Genomic DNA, 21,259 nt, shown 5'->3' on the forward strand with positions numbered 1-21,259 from the left:
ATCCGGGAAGCCCTGCGGGAGAGCTTCCTGGTGGAGGAGGAGGACTGACCTCTCCCTGCATGCCCCACTGGGGCCTTCTTCCACCCTACCCCCCTTCCCCTTTCCCCTCCCTACCTACTGTAAAATAAAGACACCTGTTTTTGAAACAAAAATGTCTGTTTATTTCACAGAACTGTGTGGTGGAAGGGAGGAATGAGGGTGGGAGAGAGGAGGGGGAAACCTGGGACGAGGGAGCTGGAAGGGGAGGGAAGGGAGGAAGGGAAAGGAAAGCTCAGGGGTGCGAGTCCGGCTGCCTCTCCCGTCTCGCCACACTGCAGGTCCGGGGGCGTCGGTGGGAAATGGTTGTGGAGGGGGGGGCAGGAGGGACAGAGGGTGTGGAGGAAGCAGGAGCGGAAGCAGGAGCGGGAGCAGGAGGGGGAGCAGGGGGAGCAGGGGGAGGAGGAAATGGGAAGCAGTCGAGCAGGCTCTGGAGGTGGCCTCGCAGGGCACGGCCCTGCTCCTCCAGGGCCTCCAGACTCCTCCGGTGCAGCCTCAGGTCCTCCTGGACCCAGTGGTCCTGGGTGCGGAGCTGGTGGTCCATGAACCGGAGGTGCCACCGCTGATACTCCTCCTCGTTCCTGGCTCTCCTGCTTGCCCGGGCGCGGGCGGCTGCTGCAGGCGGTGTGCTGCGCCCTGCAGGCCCAGGTGCTGCAGCTGTGGTGCAACAAGACCAGCGGTCAATTACCCCAGATGCCCAGGTGTGTGAAACCCAGCTCCCCTCTGCAAGGCCAGGGCCCCTGCAGGATCCCCAGCTGCTGCTCCGTGGTGGGCAAGGCCCAGGCGCACGGTCCCGGGGCTCCCTCTCGCCCCAGCCCCCCGTACACATAAGGGGAACACGATGGTACTCACAGGTGGATGCCTCCCCGGCCTCAGATGACGCAGGCGAGCGGCTCTGTGGGGTGCCTCGGGGGTCCCGGGTCCCGGGCAGGCTGGCAGCAGTCTCCTGGCTCTCAGAGCCCTCCTCCTCCTCCTTCTCCAGGAGCGAGCCCTCTGCCCCGGGGTCAATCACGTCCCGGGGTGCAGGGATGGTATGAGCCCCCAGGAGGCAGTCCAGGGCGTGGAAGTGGAGGCAGGCCTCTGGGTCGGCCCCTGGCTGGCAGGCCCGGGAGTAGGACTGCCGCAGGTCTTTGACCTTGCAGCGGACCTGCTCCCGGCTGCGCTGATGGCCCCTGGCGGCCAGGCTGGCAGCCATGCGGCCGTAGACGGCCGCGTTCCTGTGGCTAGTGCGGAGATCGTGGACATTGGAGGCTTCCCCCCTAACCTCGATGAGGTCCACGATCTCCGCACTTGACCAAGCGGGCGCCTGCCTTTTGCGCTCCCGGGCAGGCTCCTGGGAGCCGCCAGGCTGGTCCTGGGGAGCAGTGGAGGGCTGGGAGCCCTCGGGTGGCTGGCTCATCCTGTGGCAGGTGCAGGGTCTGCTGGCACGGGTGCTTGCAGCCTTGCAACTGGCACAAACTGTGTAGCCAGCCCGTGGCCCTTTAAGGGCTCCGGGGCCGGGAGGGGAGCAATAGAGTTTCCCTGGTGTTGGCCAGAGTGGCCACCAGGGAAACCTGGGAAGCCTTAGCCTCCCACTAGTTCGAATTAAGGGGCTACAGACCCCTTAATTCGAACTAGCTAGTTCGAACTAGGCTTAATCCTCGTAAAATGAGGTTTACCTAGTTCGAACTAAGCGCTCCTTTAGTTCGAATTAAGTTCGAACTAACGGAGCGCTAGTGTAGCGCCTAGGAAAGTTAGTTCGAACTAACGTCCGTTAGTTCGAACTAACTTTGTAGTGTAGACATACCCTGAGAGGGATATATACCAGGGAGGGGGAGGAATTATTTAAGCTTAATACCAATGTGGGCACACGAACAAATGGATATAAGCTGGCTAGTAGGAAGTTTAGACTTGAGATTAGACGAAGATTTCTAACCATTAGAGGAGTGAGGTTCTGGAACAGCCTTCCAAGGGAAGTAGTGGGGGCAAAAGCTCTATCTGGCTTCAAGATTAAACTAGATGGGTTTATGAAGGGGATGGTTTGATGAAATAACATGATCTTGGTAACTAATTGACCATTCATTATCAGTTGGAAATAGGTCAATGGAGGGATGATAGGAGTTGCTATAGGGAACTTTCTGGGTGTCTGGCTGGTGAGTCTTGCCCACATGCTCAGGGTTTAGCTGATCGCCATATTTGGGGCCGGGAAGGAATTTTCCTCCAGGGTAGATTGGCAGAGGCCCTGGAGGTTTTTCGCCTTCCTCTGTAGCATGGTGTATAGATCACAGCTGGAGGATTCTCTGCATCTTGGGGTCTTCGAAGTTTCAAAGGCTTCAGTATCTGAGATATAGGTGAGAGGATTATTCTAGGAATGGGTGGGTGAGATTCTGTGGCCTGCACTGTGCAGGGGTCAGACTAGATGATCATAATGGTCCCTTCTGACCTTAAAGTCTATAAGTCTATGTTCGTTTAACTGTAACATTATTTTAATACTAGAAATGGGTCTGAACCATGAAAATACTTCCTAGGTCCAAATCTTCTAAACATTTTGGGGGTATTCTCTTTATGTCAGTTCATCTTTTATATATGTTATTATAATGATCTATCTTAATACTCTGAGAATAATATGTTGAAAGCAATAATTAATGATCAAATATCTTTGTATCCAGTCTAGAAAATCTGTCTGTTGCGAAGTTAAAGAGCAAGGGTTTGATCCTGAAAAGTGCTATTCCTTCCGTGTCAGATTGGAAAGACATACACCAATTTGCAATGTCGTTCCTTATAGCAGCGAATGGGGAGAGGTAACAGTTTGGAGAAATGGCAGCTTAATAGGTAAATGCTGAGCTACTTTCATATTCTTATTGGAAAATATAGTCAGAGTAGGGAAGGGTGGGAGAAGGGCCTCCCCTATACCTTTTACCCAATGGTTATGTTACTCTTGTGAGAGACTCTGGGTTCAAGTCCCTGCTTCTACCTGCTATAGCAAAATCGTCTACAAATGGCTCTGCTAACTCTCAGAAGCACCCCAACCACTGAGCTGTACACTATTCTGATGTGCAGTTCTTGCAGTATCACCTACTGAAGCTGTTCCACTGTAATTCCTTCAAGAATCCTTGGAGCAGGGGCAGTGGAGCTTAGATCTCTCAGGGTATGTCTACACTAGCCCCCTAGTTCGAACTACAGAGGCTAATGTAGGCATTCAAACTTGCAAATGAAGCCCGGGATTTAAATATCCTGGGCTTCATTTGCATGTTCCTGGGTGGGCACCATTTTTAAATCCCCTTAGTTCGAACTGACTGCCCGCGGCTATACGCAGCAGTTTAAAGTTAATGTGAACTAAGTCCTTAGTTCGGATTAACTGTTACACCTCATTCCATGGGGAGTAACAGTTAATCCGAACTAAGGACTTAGTTTCCAGTATCCCGGAAAAGCTCTACCGTGTCCAAGGAACGTGTCCGCTTTTCAAAAAAAGAAAAAGTTGGAAAAACGGATGAATTTTTTCGGCAACCCTGTAAACCTTGTTTTATGAGGAAGAAGGGATGTTCTGAAAGAGGGTTTGTTTTTTTTCAAAATTTGGCCCCGTTTGGCCAAATTTTGGAAAAGCCTCTTTCAGAAATAAATTGGAAAAGATATGCAAATTGTGTACTGCAAATTGCATTTGTTTTTCTGATTTATCTTTGTAGTGTAGACATAGCCGAAGATTTTCCATCCATGAGCAGAGTGAGGTTTGTCTTGTGCACCAATATTGAGTCCATGTGTGCTTGTTTGTATGTGTGCCACTGTGGCACCTAAGTTATAAACCTCTCCCTTTTCCCCTCCATGTCTCCCATATACCCCACTCCTCCCCGTCCTCTGCTGCCCTGGCTCCTGCTTGTCTCACTGCCCTCTGCTCTCCTGGGTCTTGCCCCTCTCCCCATCCTCTCTGACCTCTGCACCTGCCCTTTCCCCTTGTTCCCACCCCTCCTCTAGCTCCCTTCCCAATCTCCTCGCTTAACACCTCCTTCTACCCATCTGCCCTGCCTCTGTCCTCTGCCCTCTGGTGCCAGTCCCTCCACTCCCCTTCCCTCCCTTCTCCTCCGCTCCCTGTGTCTATCCTTCCGCTTCACCCCACAATCGCCCTGGAACCTACACCTTCCCTTACCCCCTGCATCCTCCTGGTGCCTCCCCCTTCACTCATTGCCTCTGCCCTCCCAACACCTGCCCCCTTGCCCTCTTCCTCCCTGCTGCCTGCCCCCTCACCACTCTCTGCCCCAGTTCTCATGCCCCTCTGCACCCTCACATATGACTTGCTCCAACCCCTGCTTTCCTCATGCCCACCCCTCCTTTCAACCACTCTTCTCCCAACACCGCTCCTCCCCTCTCCTCTTCCTCTCTCTTGACCCCATTGCCCTTCCCCTCTCGTCTCCCAGAATCACTTTGTCACTCCCCTCTCCTATCCCCACTGACACCTTCCCATTCCCCCACTCTTCCTGCCCTTTCCCCTCACTGTCTCCTCTTGGCCCGCTGGCATTTGTCTCTCCTCCACCTTGGTGCCCCCCTTTCTTCTTCTGCCCTGACCCCTTCCTCTCCTCACCCCCACTTTCCCCTTAGTTATTCCCCTGCCCCTTCCCTTCTGCCATCCTGACACCTGCACCTGCCAGGTGGGGCTGCATGGTGGGTGGCTGTCTGTGCCAAGGCTGGAGAAAGGGCACAGTGCTATTTTTAGTACTGCAGCCCTGGCCCAAGAGCAGCTGCACCATGGCCTGGCTCTGTCCAGGCACACAGGGCAATATGCCCCATATGCCGGGACTCGAGCCGAGGCCGTGGTGCAATTTTTAGTACTGTGGTCCTGGCCCCAACAGCCACCACGTAGCCACGGCTCCAGCTGCTCCCAGGGACTGAGCCATGTGGCAGGTGGCTGCCCAGTGTGCCAAAACTGGAGCCAGGCCATAGTGCTGTTTTCAGTACCGTGGCCCAGCATCTAGCTCTGGTAGCTGCCACGCAGGCCGCATGGTAGCTGCCAAGCTGCTCCTGGGGTGGGCAGTCACCCGCCATGTGGCCCCACCCCCAGGAGCAGTTAGGGCCACAACTGCGTGGCTCTGCTGAGGGGGTGGGTGGGAATGAAATTCTTGGTGTGTGCCTGCGCAGGCATGAACCTTACAGGGAACCCTGCTCTCTTCCTTTCCTCCCTATGACTGGAGGGATGTTAACAGGTTACTTCACCTTGAATGATTTGTTGAAATATGTTAGCTACTTATACTAAACAACCTACTCCTTCTTGGATATAGGCATAACATTCTGAGTAAGCCTATGTCTATATCACAAAGTTAAGTCAACTTAAGTTATGTCAACATCCAGCCACACTGCAATTAAACTGCTACTGCATGTCCACACTATGCTCCCACTATTGGTGGAGTGCACCACAGTAGCAGCTCTTGCATTGACACAGAGAGCAGTACACTACGGGCAGCCACCTCACTGTGCAAATGGCCAGAGGGTGTTTTGAGAATGGTTTGCAGTTCCTTCTGGGGGGAGGTTGCAGGTGATGCAGGTTTCTCAATCCCATCATTCCATGGGCATCCTACTAGATTTCCAGTCACTTTTCAGCTGCCCTGGTAACCTGTGAGCCAGCCATCTGTGTCAGACTGCATGGCTCCTGCACTGCGGTTTGGAATTGTGCTGTGTGTTATGAACACAAGGCTGTAAGGGGAGCTTAACAGGGGGCTATTGCCCCCCACTCTGACCTCAGCCCCCTCCTGTAGAGGCTAGTATTTGCCTCCCTTGCTGCCTGCTAAGCCCGCTGTAGCTCTTTGATTTTTACACAGCACTGCTGCACGTTCCTGTCATAGCCTTTCTCCTCCTGAGCAAGTTCCTGGGTCTGAAGTAGAACTGTGACTGCACAGTCTCCTCTCCCCACAGACCCAGAAGATCCACCACCTCCCGTGCACTCCAGGCAGAAGCATGTTTTCCTTCATGGAGCTGGCATGGCCAGAGGGGCCGTTGCTATGTGGGTCTCCGCACTGAGCAAACAGGAAGAGCAAGTTCATAACTTTAACATGGGAAGTGTGTTCCCTATGTACCTGGCTGTAGGGCGTTGGAGTTCAAAACAGTGACCAGAGTGGTCAGGATAGGCATTGCAGGATACTTCCTGCAGGTCACTTAGGGCAACGTGAGCAGTGCAGTGTTTCTACTGACACAACGTGACTCTAACTACGTTGCCCTGAGCTCTACGCCTCTCCTCAAGGTAGTTTTATTATGTCAGCATAGCAGGCGTGTGGGAGGAGCATTGTAGTGTGCACACCTCCATAATTAGGTCAGTGTAAGTTGTCCTGTGTTGACAAAACGGTGTAGTGCAGTCACGGCCTTAGTTTCCTCGAGCTAGAGAAAAGCTCTGTGTAAATTCAAAAGCTTTGCCTCAGGTTTTGTTTACGCTCCAACTTTTGTCAGCAACTCTTTTGTCAGTCAGGGGTGTGAAAGAAGCATAGCCCTGACTGACATAAGTTTCATTAGCCAAAGTGCAGATGTGGACAGTGCAATGTGGGCAGGCGAGACTGTCCTGCTGACATGGCTAATGCCACTTGTTGCAGGTGGTTTAATTATGCTGGCAGGTGAACTCTCTCCCTTCAGCTTAGAGTGGCTACACAGGAGACCTTTTACTGGCAAAATAATAGGGTACAGCCCTGTCTCTGTAAGGTCTATAATGTAGAGATAGCCTCTCTCATCAAAAGAAGTTGGTCCAATAAAAGATATTACCTCTCCCACCTTGCATTTCTAGGACCACAAAATGGCCTTTCATGACAAGAGTAAAGGAACTGTGGCTTTCTAGACTTAAATTAGTTTGTCTTGTCTCTTCCTTTACATTATTTCTAAGGCTGTGTCCAGACTCAGGGTTTTTTTCAAAAAAAGTAGCCTTTTTTCGAAAAAACATCACCTGCGTCTAGACTGCAGCTGCGTTCTTTCGAAATTAAATCGAAAGAATGCGGCTTTTCTTTCAACGGCGGTAAACCTCATTTCACGAGGAAGAACGCCTTTTTTCGAAAGTGCTCTTTCGAAAAAAGGCATTCTTGAATGCCAACAGGGCTTTTTAGAAAGAGAGCATCCAGACTCACTCGCTGCTTTCTTTCGAAAAAGCGGCTTGCTTTTTCAAAAGTACTGCTTGCAGTCTAGACACTCTTTTTCGAAAAAGACTTTTTCGAAAGATACTTTTGAAAAAGCCTCTTTCGAAAGAGGCTTGCAGTCTAGACATAGCCTAAGAGAATATCTGTAATAGGCATGTTTATAAATTTACATTATAAAAACATGACATTTTAAAATATTATTTTTGTGATTATGCCTAGATTCATGTGCTGATGATATAAAGCCTCTGGCAAACCATGCGATCCTTTTAATTTCTGTGCTGGCAGTCCTTTTAGTAATAGTCTTCCTTCTGATTTTTGTGTGCAAATGGCAAAGGTAAGTGTTATTTACTGGACTCTACTGATATCTGTGTTATGGTAACACAACATATGTAAAAATATAACCCTCTCCCATCAACCCTTGTTGTTTGTCCACTTACATTGCAAATTCTTGAAGGCAGAGATTGTGTATTCCTTGTGGTTGTACCCTGAGCCTAGCACATTGTAAGTGCTACTGGAAAACAAAGAATAATTAAATACACTCCAGAATCTACTACTCTCCCTTGGTCTTTATGATGCTAAGGAATCATTGTTCAACCAAAGAATTTCTGGCATCTTCAGCCTACAGTCTTCAGATTGCAGACTCATTCACTCCTTAGTTTCCTGCTGCCATTCCTGTACTGAGCAAATCTCTTGAGTAATCAGCCTGTGAGGGCTCAATAGAAAATCCATTTTATGAGCATTCTTTCTTACCAACATTCTTTTGGGCTTGCAGTTCCAAAGAGAATTTAGACTGTTCCTGCTCTATTTTTTGAGTTACAGTACTAAATATTAAAAAGGTGCAAATTGCAAGAGTGACAACTATTATGAAGCTAGTATCATGTTTAAGAAGGTGCACCCGAGATTACTCATTATTGTTTGTTTATTTCTATAGTATATCCATAATGTATGGCAATTAACAATTTAAAGCACAATATAAGGGGAAAGATATAGGATAGGGATGAGTGAGATGCAGGTGGTGGTGGTAAAAACAAAAAGATCATGTGTTTGGATGAATAATGTATGCATCTTGAGGAATACAAAGAGTTCCATCCTTTAGCTTCAGTCAAATATATGTATATATATAGAGAGAGAGGGAGAGAGAGAGAGATGTATATATCTGACCATAGGCTATAATTCTCCTGGAAGAAGAGTGTTTTGTGAAATAACTCAGCCTATGTCTTCACTGCAATCGAAGGTGTGATTTGCAGCTCAGGTAGGCATACTCATGCTAACTATAGCAGAGTAGCCCTAGAGCAGGGTTTCCCAACCTATGGGTCGAGACCCAAATATGGATCACCATTACATTTCAAAAGGGTCGCCAAGTGTCTCCCCAGGTAGCTCTGTCCCTCCTCCTCCCCCCACCCCCCATTTTTGAATTGCTTTGAGTCACCAAGTCTTCCTGAATTGTCAAAATAGGTCCCCATCTGGAAAAGTTTGGAAACCGCTGCCCTAGCATCATGGGCTTCATTACAGGCTGACAAGCCTCCAGAATTCTGACTGTGTAGTTGCATTGCTAGCCCATGCCAGGGTCTATACTGCCATGCCTTTGCTGCTATTTGAGCTGTGTAGTTAGATTAAAACCAGCCTGGATATGCCTACCTCAGTTGCAGTCAGACCATTGCAGCAGAGATATACCTGATGGTCTTACCTACTTTAGAAAATTGCACTGATTTAACTAAACACATTTAGTTACACTGGGGCAAAGCCCAGTGTAGAAGTTTTTATTTTGGTCTGGCTCAAATCAGCTAGAAATCATAAGAACATAAGAACAACATACTGGGTGAGACCAAAGGTCCATCTAGCCCAGTATCCTGTCTCCAGTGGCCAATACCAGAAGCCCCAGAGGGAGGGATCACAACAGGTAATCCTCATGTGATCCCTCCCCTTTCACCCACCTCCAGAGAAATAGAGGCTAGGGATACCATTCCTACCCATTCTGGATAATAACCACTGATGGGCCAAACTTCCATGAATCTATCTAGCTCTTTCTTGAACCCGTTAAAGTTCTAGCCTTCACCACATCCTCTGGCAAAGAGTTCCACAGATTGACTGTGTGCTGCTTGGAAAAAACTTCCTTTTTGTGTCTTTAAACCTGCTGCCTATTAATTTCATTTGGTGACCCCTAGGTCTTATATTGTGGAAATAAGCAAATAACTTTTCCTTATTCACTTTTTTCCACACCGGTCATGGTTTTATAGACCTTTATCATATCCCCCCTTACTCTCCTCTTTTCTAAGCTGAAAAATCCAAGTCTTTTTAATCTCTCTTCATATGAGACCTGTTCCAAACGCCTAATCATTTTTGTTACCCTTTTCTGAACCTTTTCCAATGCCAATCTATCTTTTTTTGAGATGAGGCGATCCCATCTGTACACAGTAAGCAAGATGTGAGTGTACTATGGTTTTATATAGAGTCAATAAGATATTTTTTTTCTTATTCTAATCAGTTTACACTACACAAAATTCAGTCACCCTTAAACTGAAACAAACGTGCTTACATTGGTTTAAGCAAAGTAGTTTAAAAATGGATTATGTTAACCTACTACAACTCTGTTGTGTTGACAAAAGAGCAGAATAGGAAAGAGTGGAAATACAGGATGAACCTCTCTAATCTGATACTCTCTGGTCCAGCAGTATCCGGGTCCTGGCATGATTTTAGTTAGCCAGATGTCCACTTATCATGGGTGTGGCAAAGCTTCCTGCAATCCCATAAAGTTTTTTTACACCCACCAGTCCTCGCTCTCAGTGTTCTATGCTATTATTTAGCTCTAATTTATCCCTAAATATCTTCTAAAAGCCCCATAAGCTCTTATGTTGGTAATGCCACTAGACAATACTGACCTTCTGTGGTTCAGCGTTGGTCAGGTCCCGAGGAGGTGGACCAGGAAGATACAACCTGTAATAATAATAATACAACTAAAGGTTAAATTTTGAAAGGCTTTGACTTTTTAAGGGTCCCTTCTGCCCATTCAGTATAACAGTAACCATTTCTTTCCAAATACCAGTGTGACCTTAAAGTAAAAGACAACCTCTAACAGCTGAATTTCTGCCAGCCTTCCAGCAAGGTGTGAGTTATGAGAGGGTTGTAGCCCTGGAAAGTTAAGGCTCTACCCACACTAGCACTTTTGTTGGTAAATTTCTTGTCAGTCAGGAAGTAAAAAAAAACACACCCCAACTGCAATAAGTTTCAGTGACAGGCACGTGAGTGTGGATGATACTATGTTGGCTGGGCATGCTCTCTCAGGTTGTGTCTAGACTACACAGTTCTTCTGGGAAAAGATACACAAATTGTGAACCACAATTTGCGTAACTTTTTCCGCTTTTTTCGGAAGACGCTTTTCTGACATTTGGCCCATCTATGCTGGGCCAAATGTGGGGAAAAACCTCTTTTTCAGAACATCCCTTATTCCTTATATAATCAGGTTTACAGGGATGCTGAAAAAACATGTCTGCTCTTCCAAAACCTTTTTGGGAAGATCAGATGCGTTCCTTGGACACACTTCTCATATCCCAGAAAAACTCTGCCATCTAGACATACCCTCAGTCACCATAGTGACCGCCGCTTATTTGGAAGGTATAATTATGCTAAAAGGAGAGCTCTGACACATCAGTATAGTCAGCTTTAGTGGCTCCTGAGGAGTTGGAAGCCAACACTTTAGTTTAGGCTTCCAGGTATTCTGCCTCTTGGAACTTCTTTTCCTTGTACTTCTGCAGACTTTTCTTCCTTTCATTTTCAAGGACCAATAGATACAGCCCTGCAACTCTGTAGATATCTGCCTTATATCAGCGGATATCCACAGCCACAGATGTAGTTGCAAATATCTGGGGCTAATTTTTGTGGCTACAGATGTGGATACAAGTTTTGTATCAAGAGCCCTGTGAATCTATTGATATTTGTTTTCTATTCACAGGAATCTGCACCCACAAAGGTGGATGCAGTTATCTGCAGATCATTTTTGCAGATGTGGATGCAGATAACAAATATGTATCTGCACAGGGTTCTACAAAGAGGGTAATTATGATGGTGCAGAGGTGACTCTTCTAGTCCTATGAGACCAATGAAGGCCAGGACTAGAGTAGTTTTCTAGAGAAAATTAGAAGTTTTTCAGAGCAAAATGCTGTTTGTTCCACTTTATGTATTGCTTCAATTGGCCAAATTAAATCTTTAAAACTGACTGTTTTTCCGATTACTGATAAACTGACTTTCTCTCCCTTTCTCTTGTTTCTCTGTCAACTGCCTGCTTCAGTACTGGACAAGATCAAAGCACTAGTGATTTTGGCATCAGTCTCTGTTGCACCAATGAACAAAGACAGCACATGCAAGATGATGCTAAAGTTAAGATTTATGGTTTGCATGTCTGTACTCATCAGTTTAGATTTACACGCCACTTCTTACAGCCCTCTGAAAGCTGCCAGCTCCCAAAACCACAGAAGTAGTTTTTATTTCTCTGAAAAATCCCATGCTGCTGAACCACAGCTACATTATGGGAGATACATGTGACTGGAAAGCTCATTGAAGTTATAATTTCAGAATTTCTTCTCTGTTTTTGCCACTCTGAATAGCAGAAAAGCAGAAACAGGCCTCAATTCCACAGCAGGCATACAGCCAGGATGGCTAGCTTCTGCACCACCACTCCAGAAGGGAAGGGACGTGGCCAGATATGCTGGGCTTAGGTAAATCCCAGCAAATGGATAGTTCCTTTGGTCCTGTTACCAACTGGAAGAGTTTAGATGAGCTGAATGCTTACTTTGTTTTGTTCTATTTATAGATTTCAGAAGTCAATCATGCCTATTATACCAGACCCAAAGCATATATTTTCTGATCTCTTTAACGATCATAATGGAAACTTCCAGGTAAATATCCAAGCATTCTTGAACTTCTTGGTGGTATTGGATTAATTCCAACACAACAGTCCTACCCTACATATCATTTTAAAAACCTGAAAGCTACCTTTGTGGTCTCTGTTGAAGGTTAAAGTAAGCGCTCTCAGATCCTAAAAAAGTCTCTCGTGCTACTTCATGTGGTCTTAAAGAAGAACTATTATTACTACTTACTTGCTGGGACACTGATAAGGGGGTACAAAAGAGGCAGCAACCACGGGCCCAGAAATTTAAAAAGACCCAGGAGCTCTGCGCATCTTAGTCCAGGTGGTGCTGAGGGCTGGCTACTCCTCACCCGGCCTCTTCCTTCTGAGGCCCTGCCCCTTCTAGGGGCCCAGAGCTGAGCCCTCCTCCCCACATTGCCCAGGGACTGCAGAAGTCTGTCTGCAGCCCTCTTTATTTGTATTGTAGTAACACATAAGGATCTCAACCACTGAAGTGGATTGAATGTGCTAACACCCGTACAAAGACAATTTCTGCCCAGGGGGCTTGCAATGATGGCAGAAGGCAAGATACATGGACACATATTGACGGGCATGATAAGAATAAGGCCAGAAAGGCCATCCTGAAAAGTAGAGATGACAGCACACCAAATCTTTGTACTATTCTCTTTCCAGACCTCCTGTCACAAAAGGCCACCAACCTTTGTCCTTCACAAAACTATCCACAATGTCCCAACTTGCCTGATTTACCACTATACCTTCCAATCCTTTTAACATTCACCTTGCTGTAAAACAGCAGATCTTCAGACAGCCCGAGGGAGGAATGCCCTTTGTGTTTGCTTCCCGTTAAGCTGAAATGCATGCAGTTTACCTGAAAAGCATCTGTTATTTGAATATCTTGAATGTGGCTTGAACCTCACCATTTAGACCATGCCATAGCAGAAAGCAGACTGGCAAAATAATGATGAATATTCACTATCTGATGCATAATAAATACAAGTACTGTGCCACTATTACAACGGTGAGGAAAATGAAAAACAGTAATAGGGCTCATCTACATTGGCCCCTTTTCCGGAAGGGGCATGCTAATTTTTCAGATCGTAATAGGGAAATCCGCGGGGGATTTAAATATCCCCCGCGGCATTTAAATAAAAATGTCCGCCGCTTTTTTCCGGCTTTTAGAAAAGCCGGAAAAGAACGTCTACACTGGCCCCGATCCTCCGGAAAAAAGCCCTTTGAAGTAGGAATAAGAGATCCTCCGGAAAAGGGCTTTTTTCCGGAGGATCGGGGCCAGTGTAGACGTTCTTTTCCGGCTTTTCTAAAAGCCGGAAAAAGCAGCGGACATTTTTATTTTATTTTTATTTAAATGCCGCGGGGGATATTTAAATCCCCCGCGGATTTCCCTATTACGATCTGAAAAATTAGCATGCCCCTTCCGGAAAAGGGGCCAATGTAGACGTAGCCATAGTGTTTTACTCATGAATCAAAATGTACTTACCCGAGGTAAGTTTTAAAAGATACAAAATAATAACTATTAATAATTCAATGCAAAATAATAATAAAGGACCTGCTCCTAAAATTAATTAGATAAATCTCCCACCAAAATCAACTTAAGTTTTGATTGAGTCAGGACTTGTCTTAAAAGATTTGCAAAATCCTTACAAGTGGGGTAGGGGAGAGGCACTGTGTTCATTTAGTGTATTTTGAAGGTATCTATCACTGTAACTGCTAGATAATAATTAAATCCAATTCTGAATGTGTTAGCAGTAGTAATTTCCTTGAAGTTTTCTTTGTTCTTCATACACATCCATGTTTTTTGCTTTTGTCTTATTTCCTGCTTGCCTGCTATTTCTTAGGGTCATGGTGAAGGTCGGTGTAGCCTGTGCTTGTTTTCAAATGAAATTAGAGCCTGGGATGACATCTACTCTTCATTCTCTTAGGAATGGATTCATGAAACTGACAATGCAATGGCCCAAACAAAGATGGAGTGTATAGAACATGAGTGCATCATTGAGGAAAGAACTGAGCAGGAAGATGTGAAGGAAGCTAGCGAAAAGCTTTGTGAATTGTCAAACATGAACAAAAGAGATTTTCTGAATTCTGTTCATAACACTTGCCTGCAACCACCAGCCAGTGAGACGGTTTCTTTTGGGAGTTTAAATTTTTTTATGAATGAAGACATGTACGTCATCTTATGAAAATATGTGCTGCAGTAGGAACAGATGGTGTTGGGGTAAAGGTACAGAGGACCCTGATGAGTTTAAAGGAGCATCTGAATACAGTGAAAAGTTATGATGAGGCTTGCCTAGCATAACATAGAACACACTCCAATCTGGATTGCAATTTTCCCAGAATTTAGGGACAACCTATGCAAGCCCATTAGAGAAAAAAGAAGGCATGACAATTCAGGTGTCTTTAGATTTGGGGTTCTAATTTAGGCCCATCTCTAAGGCTAAACCAAGCCCCATCATGCGTAGTGTGGACATGAGATTCCAAAGAGCCCTTCTCATTCACTGCATACCTTCTAGGAGCTGAGCATAAACCCAGGCCTTGTTCTCAGGGAGTGCACTGACTGTGTTCAGTTAATGAAAACAATAGCACTTCCAAAGTAAAAAGTAAAAAGTAAAAAATTTGAGTTAGGTCAGCACTATCAATCTGCTTTCTCTTTTCTCTTCAGATAGTAGACACATTCTTGTGGACAAAGAGGATAACTCTCAAGGGTGGGTTGTTTTGACTGTGAAATATATATCTTTGCTCTCAATATTAAATCTTCTCTTGGCATATTTAGGAACTGTAGATTTTATAAATGGATTGCTCTTCATATTACTTAAATCAACCTTTTATTTTATGTGTGCCAACTTCACCTAAACTATGTCATATTTTTTGCTCTGTAGCCACATTTTTTTAGATAGCAGACTCAGGAAAACCCAATTGACTCATCCAAACTATATTTGGTACATCTTCCTCCATCATTTAATATGCATGCTTCTTGAGAATAAACATTGTAGTTAAACATCTAACTGAGATTCATCTCTCACATAAGTCCATTTAGGGTAATGTAGTTACCCCAAGGATTAATATATTGGTGGAAAATTAACATTATTATATGGAAATTAAGCTACTTCAATTTATGCTACTTGAAGATCTCACCCACTTATTGCTTCAGAAGTGAGAAGCAAGATCTTAGAATGTAAATACCTTATGTGGTTAGTGGAGCAGCACATAAATAAGGACATATGTAGAGAGGGTCAGAAAAATGACTTATGGTGTCATTTTCTGTGAAATAGTGAAGAGTCTTTGAAATAGAAATGCTTTAGGAACTAATTTTAATTCTTCCGAAAGTCATTGGGGAGTAAAAACAACAACAAAGGTCCCAACAATGTAAAAAGGCACGTTGATTTTTTCAGGAAAAAATGTCAAATTTTGAAATGACTTTTCATTTTGAATTTTAATGTTATATTATATTATATATTATAATATGAAATAAGAAGCCAATAAAAAACAAAATATTTTTCTCAATTGACACAATTTGTTGTTTTTGGACTTTTCCTTTGTGAATAAGTTACACATTTTGGAGTTTGTTCTGATTCAGAATGAAATAAAGTTCTAAAATCTGAAAATCCTTTGTAAAACAGTATTTCTGTCTCCACATGCATCTAGACGTAAATTTTCAAAGCTGTTAAAATATCGATTTCAGAAACAAAACAGATTTTTTTCTTCCAAGTATTCAAGTTGATTTTTATGGTTACATGTGACAAGGAATTAACCATTCTGTGTTATTTGAGGAACTAGCCCTAAATCTGTCAGACACAGTTTGGGAGAGGAAGCAAGAAAATGTACAATACCAATTAAGAGTTGTGACATTTTATAACTGAAATATAGATGGTTCTGTGATTTCAGAAAATCCCTTGACTAGACTACAGGTGTCCAGACTGAATGGATGCTCTCTCGCATGTAAGCTGTGATTGCTATGGACAGAAGGGCCACCAGGGCACCTGTGCTTTTTCCTCTTTCCTCTTCTTTCGAAAGAACTCCCTCTTCCCTGTCCACACGTGCCTTTTTTGAGAAAGAGCTCTTTCGCAAAAAGGCTTCTTCCTCATAGAATGAGGATTATCAATGCCGGAAAAAACCCTGTTCTTTCGATTTTCTTGAGGAAGAACACAATTGCAGCGTAGACTTTCCTCAAGCCATTTTTCTGACAAGACTCTGTAATGTAGACATACCCTGAGACACTGGGCTGATGTCATGTGGTTGGGTGCTCAGCAATCTCTGAGCATCCAGCTCTGCCAGATGCTTGATGGAGATAACTACAATCACTTGAAAATATAGGCATGAAAACCCAGAATTCACTTTTTATATTTTATTCTTCTCTTGTGTTGGGGACTTATGAGGACATTTTGTGGATACTTTCAGGGCTTTCCCCCTCCCCCCCCCCCCCCCCCCCCCCCCCCCCCCCCCCCCCCCCCCCCCCCCCCCCCCCCCCCCCCCCCCCCCCCCCCCCCCCCCCCCCCCCCCCCCCCCCCCCCCCCCCCCCCCCCCCCCCCCCCCCCCCCCCCCCCCCCCCCCCCCCCCCCCCCCCCCCCCCCCCCCCCCCCCCCCCCCCCCCCCCCCCCCCCCCCCCCCCCCCCCCCCCCCCCCCCCCCCCCCCCCCCCCCCCCCCCCCCGTTTTTTTGCAAACAAACAATCTTTTTTGTAGCACTACACATTTTAGTGCTTTATCATACTGCAATTCACACAGGTACAGCAGTCCACACAAGTACAGGATTATACACGGGGTTGGGGTCACCTCAGATTAACCCAGACAATTTTCTTATCCATGTACCTTCTCAGTACAAGTGGTTTGTCACCTCAGGGTATTTTATAGCCCCATTATAGCAAGTGTTTATTTGTTTGTTTGTTTTTATCTTAGCATTGGAAAAAGTTCAGAAAAGGGCAACAAAAATGATTAGGGATTTGGAAAGGCTGCCATATGAAGATAGACTAAAAAGACTGGGATTTTTCATTTTAGAAAAGGGAAGACTAAGGGGGGATATGCTGGAGATCTATACAATCATGACTTGTTTGGTGACAGTAAATAAGAAAAAGTTATTTACTTGTTCCCATAACACAAGAACTAGGGGGTCACCAAATGAAATTAATAGGTAGCAGGTTTAAAACAAACAAAAGGAAGTTTTTCTTCAGGCAGCACATAGTCAACCTATGGAACTTCTTGCCAGAGGATGTTGTGAAGACAGGACTTTAAGGATACATCTACACAATAGCATTATTTCAGAATACTGACATTTCAAAATAACATAATGCATGTCTACACACTAGTCCAAAATAATGTCGAGCTGGAGGACATCTTACTCTGACTCATGGTAACTCTCAGTTCATGAGGAGTAAGGAAAGTCCAAGAAAGAGTGTTCTTCCTTCGACTTCCTGCTGGGTAGACAGCGCCAAAAGCCAAATGTCGGCTATTTTTACTTTAAGTACACAATTGATGTAGCTGAAGTTGCCTAGCTTAATTCGACTTTAGCTCTGATATGTATACATGCCCTAACAGGGATTCAAAACAGAGCTAGATAAATTCATGGAGGATAGGTCCATCAATGGCTATCAGCCAGGATGGATAGGAATGGTGTCCCTAGCCTCTGTTTATAAGAGGATGGGAATGGGTGACAGGGGTAGAATCGATTGATGATTACTTGTTCTGTTCATTCCTCTGGCAGCACCTGGCAGTGGCCACTGTTGGAAGACAGGATACTGGGTTAGATGGACCTTTGGTCTGACCCAGTATGGCCGTTCTTAAGTTCTTATGTTTGTTTGTTTGGCATTACTGCTACCACTTTATCTAGTGCAATGATGTCCCTTCTTCTTGTCCATTAATCTGACACATTTGTTTCCCCTTGCCCTTGTTCTTTCCATGCAGAGCACACTTAGCTGAGCTCATCCATCATGGCAAAGTGCTACGATGCTGTGCTGCCCATAGCATTCCAGGCCCCATCTCTTGTCAAAGCAACTTGTGCAATGCGGTGAGGTGGCTAAAAAAAGAAATTGCATAATTCTCTACTGGAGTTGGGTAGATCCACAGTCCTGGCCAGTTTCCTGCCATCATCCCGCTCCTTCACTTGTCCCTTTGTCAATTTACACTCTTTCTCCAGTCCTGTTCATTTTTGTTTGAACTCCTGTTTGAGTGAAAAAAGTGGGTTCACTGCTCCTGCATGGGGTGACAAAAAGGAGAAAGACTGTGGTTCAGGGCAGAAAGAACTCCTGGAGCCCCACTCAGAGGAGGACGGACAGTGATGTCTTGAGGGGAGCACATGAACGCAAATGGCAGCCCTCCAAGAGTAAAGTTGTATTTCTGAGCCATTCAGATGTCCCGAAAGGCTTACACAAGTCTAAAAAGGATCCTCCCAAGCCTCTGATAGAACCATTGCACATTGGCTGTGTCTACATTGGCAAGATTTTGCGCAAAAGCAAGTGCTTTTGCATGAAAACTTGCCGACTGTCTACACTGGCTGTGAGTTCTTGCGCAAGAACACTGACGTTCTAATGTAAGAAATCAGTGCTTCTTGAGCAAGAACTATGACGCTCCCACTCAGGAATAAGCCCTCTTGTGCAAGTGTTCTTGTGCAAGGCTGTGTCCAGACTCAAGGGTTTTTTCAAAAAAAGTAGCCTTTTTTCTAAAAAAACTTCACTTGCATTTAGACTACAGCCGCATTCTTTCGAAATTAAATCAAAAGAACGCGGCTTTTCTTTTCCTAATTTCATGAGGAAGAACGCCTTTTTTCGAAAGTGCTCTTTCGAAAAATGGCGTTCTTGAATGCAAACAGGGTGTTTTTGAAAGAGAGCATCCAGACTGCCTGGGTGCTCTCTTTCGAAAAAGCGGCTTGCTTTTTTGAAAGTACTGGTTGCAGTCTAGACGCTCTTTTTCGAAAGAGGTTTGCAGTCTAGACGCAGCCCAAAAGGACAGTGTAGACAGGCAACATGAATTTCTAGTGCAAGAAAGCCCGATGGCTAAAATGGCCATCGGAGCTTTCTTGCGCAAGAGAGCATCTACACTGGCATAGATGCTTTTGCGCAAAAGCACATCTCTTGCACAAAAGCACATGCCAGTGTAGATGCTCTCTTGCGCAAATACTTTAACGCAAAAACTCTTGCGTTAGAAGTATTTGTGCAAAATCTTGACAATGTAGACGTAGCTCTAGTGTATTGGTCACAATTCCACTAAGTGGGGCATTCTTCAGATTATGAACCTGGAAATTGTGAAATGATGTGGTAGCCAATTAGTTTTGCTGCCCGGTGCCTATGCTGCAGCAGCATTCTGTGCTACACTGTGGCATAAATCAGGAGGCCTTGTGATATGCCATGCTGCACTGGTCTTGACTGCTGTGTTAGATATTTTATGAAGCAGAAACAGAGTCTGACTAGCAAGAGCTGAAGCCTCTCTAATACAACTTCATTTCCCCAGTGGGCCAATGCTTAGCATTTTGTTGTTGTTTTCCCTTTTGCTGACAGCATTGAAAGGATCAGTCACCTATTATGTTTGCTGAGCATTTGGTTGTTTAGCTAAATGGCCAGTCAGGTAAAGTATCAGAGTGGGTTTGGAAAGATTGCCACACCCCTAGTTGCCTGTGCACAAATTAAATAGCTAGTCAGAAAAAAGAAATATTTACTCCCCACAGTGAAAAGGAGAGAAAGATAGCAACTTTTATATCTCTCTTTTATTTATTCAAAAGTTGTCATGTTCTTCAAAGGGATAAGTCCCTCAGATGGTACCATCTTGTTCCTAATTATATCTCATAGAAAGGGGAGAACTGCACAACATCCAGATGAACTGAATTACATTTTCACAACAGAGAAACAGGCAAATGGTACATTTGTGCCTCATGAAATATATGCCTTAGATATACCTATAGTGAGCAAATTTGCATCTATATTGCATGCTTTGCTTTTGATGTATGATTTCCACTGAGAGGAAGGGTGGCAGGAAACCACACAAATCTTTTAAACAAACAACAGGATTTATTGGAGCCTGGTTTGCAGCTTTTATTTTCACTCATTAACTGTGTTTATATGTGGTTATGTTAGCGCTTTATATTTTCCTCAAAATTTATAGGTTTATTTGAATGGAGAGTATATAAGTTTGAGCCGAAATTATATGTTTAAGCAGAAATCACTTGCTTCTTTTGCACTAAAACAAACAAAAGCATTTTTAACAATGTATTGATGTGGTCCTTCTGCCAGATGTTGTCAGCGGCAAGAAGGACTGGGTTCAAATGTTTAGGGAGGAAGTTCCTCTATAATTAACAGATGCACTGACCCAAGCCCTGACTAGGAAACCTGGGTAATGAAAAACCTCCCTAGGCCGCCTTAACAGGCTTTTTTTTTTCCAGAATCTATGTCTGTGTGTACAAACAACTAAGATGGTATTAATGGGAAAAGGAACAGAACATTAAGGAAACACAACAACAATAAACAACCATATGTTTACACAACTATAAGTTAACATACTCAATGCCTTGGGCATCCAATCCTACAGTATCTTTGCCTCGGTTTCCCCATATGCTAGTGTGCTACATCTGATGAACAAATACTCATTTAATACCTCATGCTGACTTTTTAATACCTGACTTTTCTCCACTGGTGCAACCCATTCACTTAAGTGAAGTCCCAGAGCCCTATGAATGCACACAAGGAGGTCCATCTCCAACAACTAGGAGGAAGTATTGCCTGGCTTCCATGAAGAGACCTCTGAGTTGCCTCTCACCACACTGTCACCTTTAGCTGCCGTACTGTCATGTCTAAACAAGGAGAGCTCAGGTCTAAGGCATCAACCTCCCACCCCCATGCTCAGCATGAATACAGTTCTGTGAGTGGAAGGCAATGAGGGACCATCTCTGGAATTCTCAGACCGGTTGCTGCCCTCTGCAGTGGAGAGTTACTATAATCTCTGACCATGACACTACTTCCAAGTCTCTACCATGAAATCCAGAGCCAATAACATGTGTCACTCTGGATCAGGGTTCCTCCCCCAAGAAATTCATCTCATCCTTCAGGACAAAAGTCCTTCTCTTTACACTTGTCCATGCTCTACTGCCCAGTGTCAATGACAGGTTTTGTTTATAATGAATCCCTCAGCAGGACATACTGGCTGCGTCTAGACTGGCATGATTTTCCACAATTGTTCTTAACGGAAAAGTTTTTCTGTTAAAAGCATTTGCGGAAAACAGTGTCTAGATTGGCACGGACGTTTTTGTGCAAAAGCACTTTTTGTGGAAAAACATCTGTGCCAATCTAGACG

General features: G+C 45.0%; 1 protein-coding gene across 1 annotated transcript in view; it reads left to right on the forward strand.

Annotated features, from left to right (window-relative positions):
• The window catches only part of CRLF2 (cytokine receptor like factor 2), a 34,821-nt gene extending 19,321 nt beyond the window's left edge, over positions 1-15,500 (forward strand). Inside the window, exons 5-8 of the mRNA XM_014579880.4 lie at positions 2,685-2,847; positions 7,332-7,446; positions 11,920-12,004; positions 13,914-15,500. Coding sequence (XP_014435366.3) covers positions 2,685-2,847; positions 7,332-7,446; positions 11,920-12,004; positions 13,914-14,171 — 621 coding nt within the window. The 3' untranslated portion in view covers positions 14,172-15,500. The remainder of the gene's footprint in view (positions 1-2,684; positions 2,848-7,331; positions 7,447-11,919; positions 12,005-13,913) is intronic.
• Positions 15,501-21,259: the final 5,759 nt, after the last annotated feature.

This window comes from Pelodiscus sinensis, chromosome 1 (assembly GCF_052426305.1).
Source record: "Pelodiscus sinensis isolate ZL-2025 chromosome 1, ASM5242630v1, whole genome shotgun sequence".
Classification (NCBI taxonomy): Eukaryota; Metazoa; Chordata; order Testudines; family Trionychidae; genus Pelodiscus; species Pelodiscus sinensis.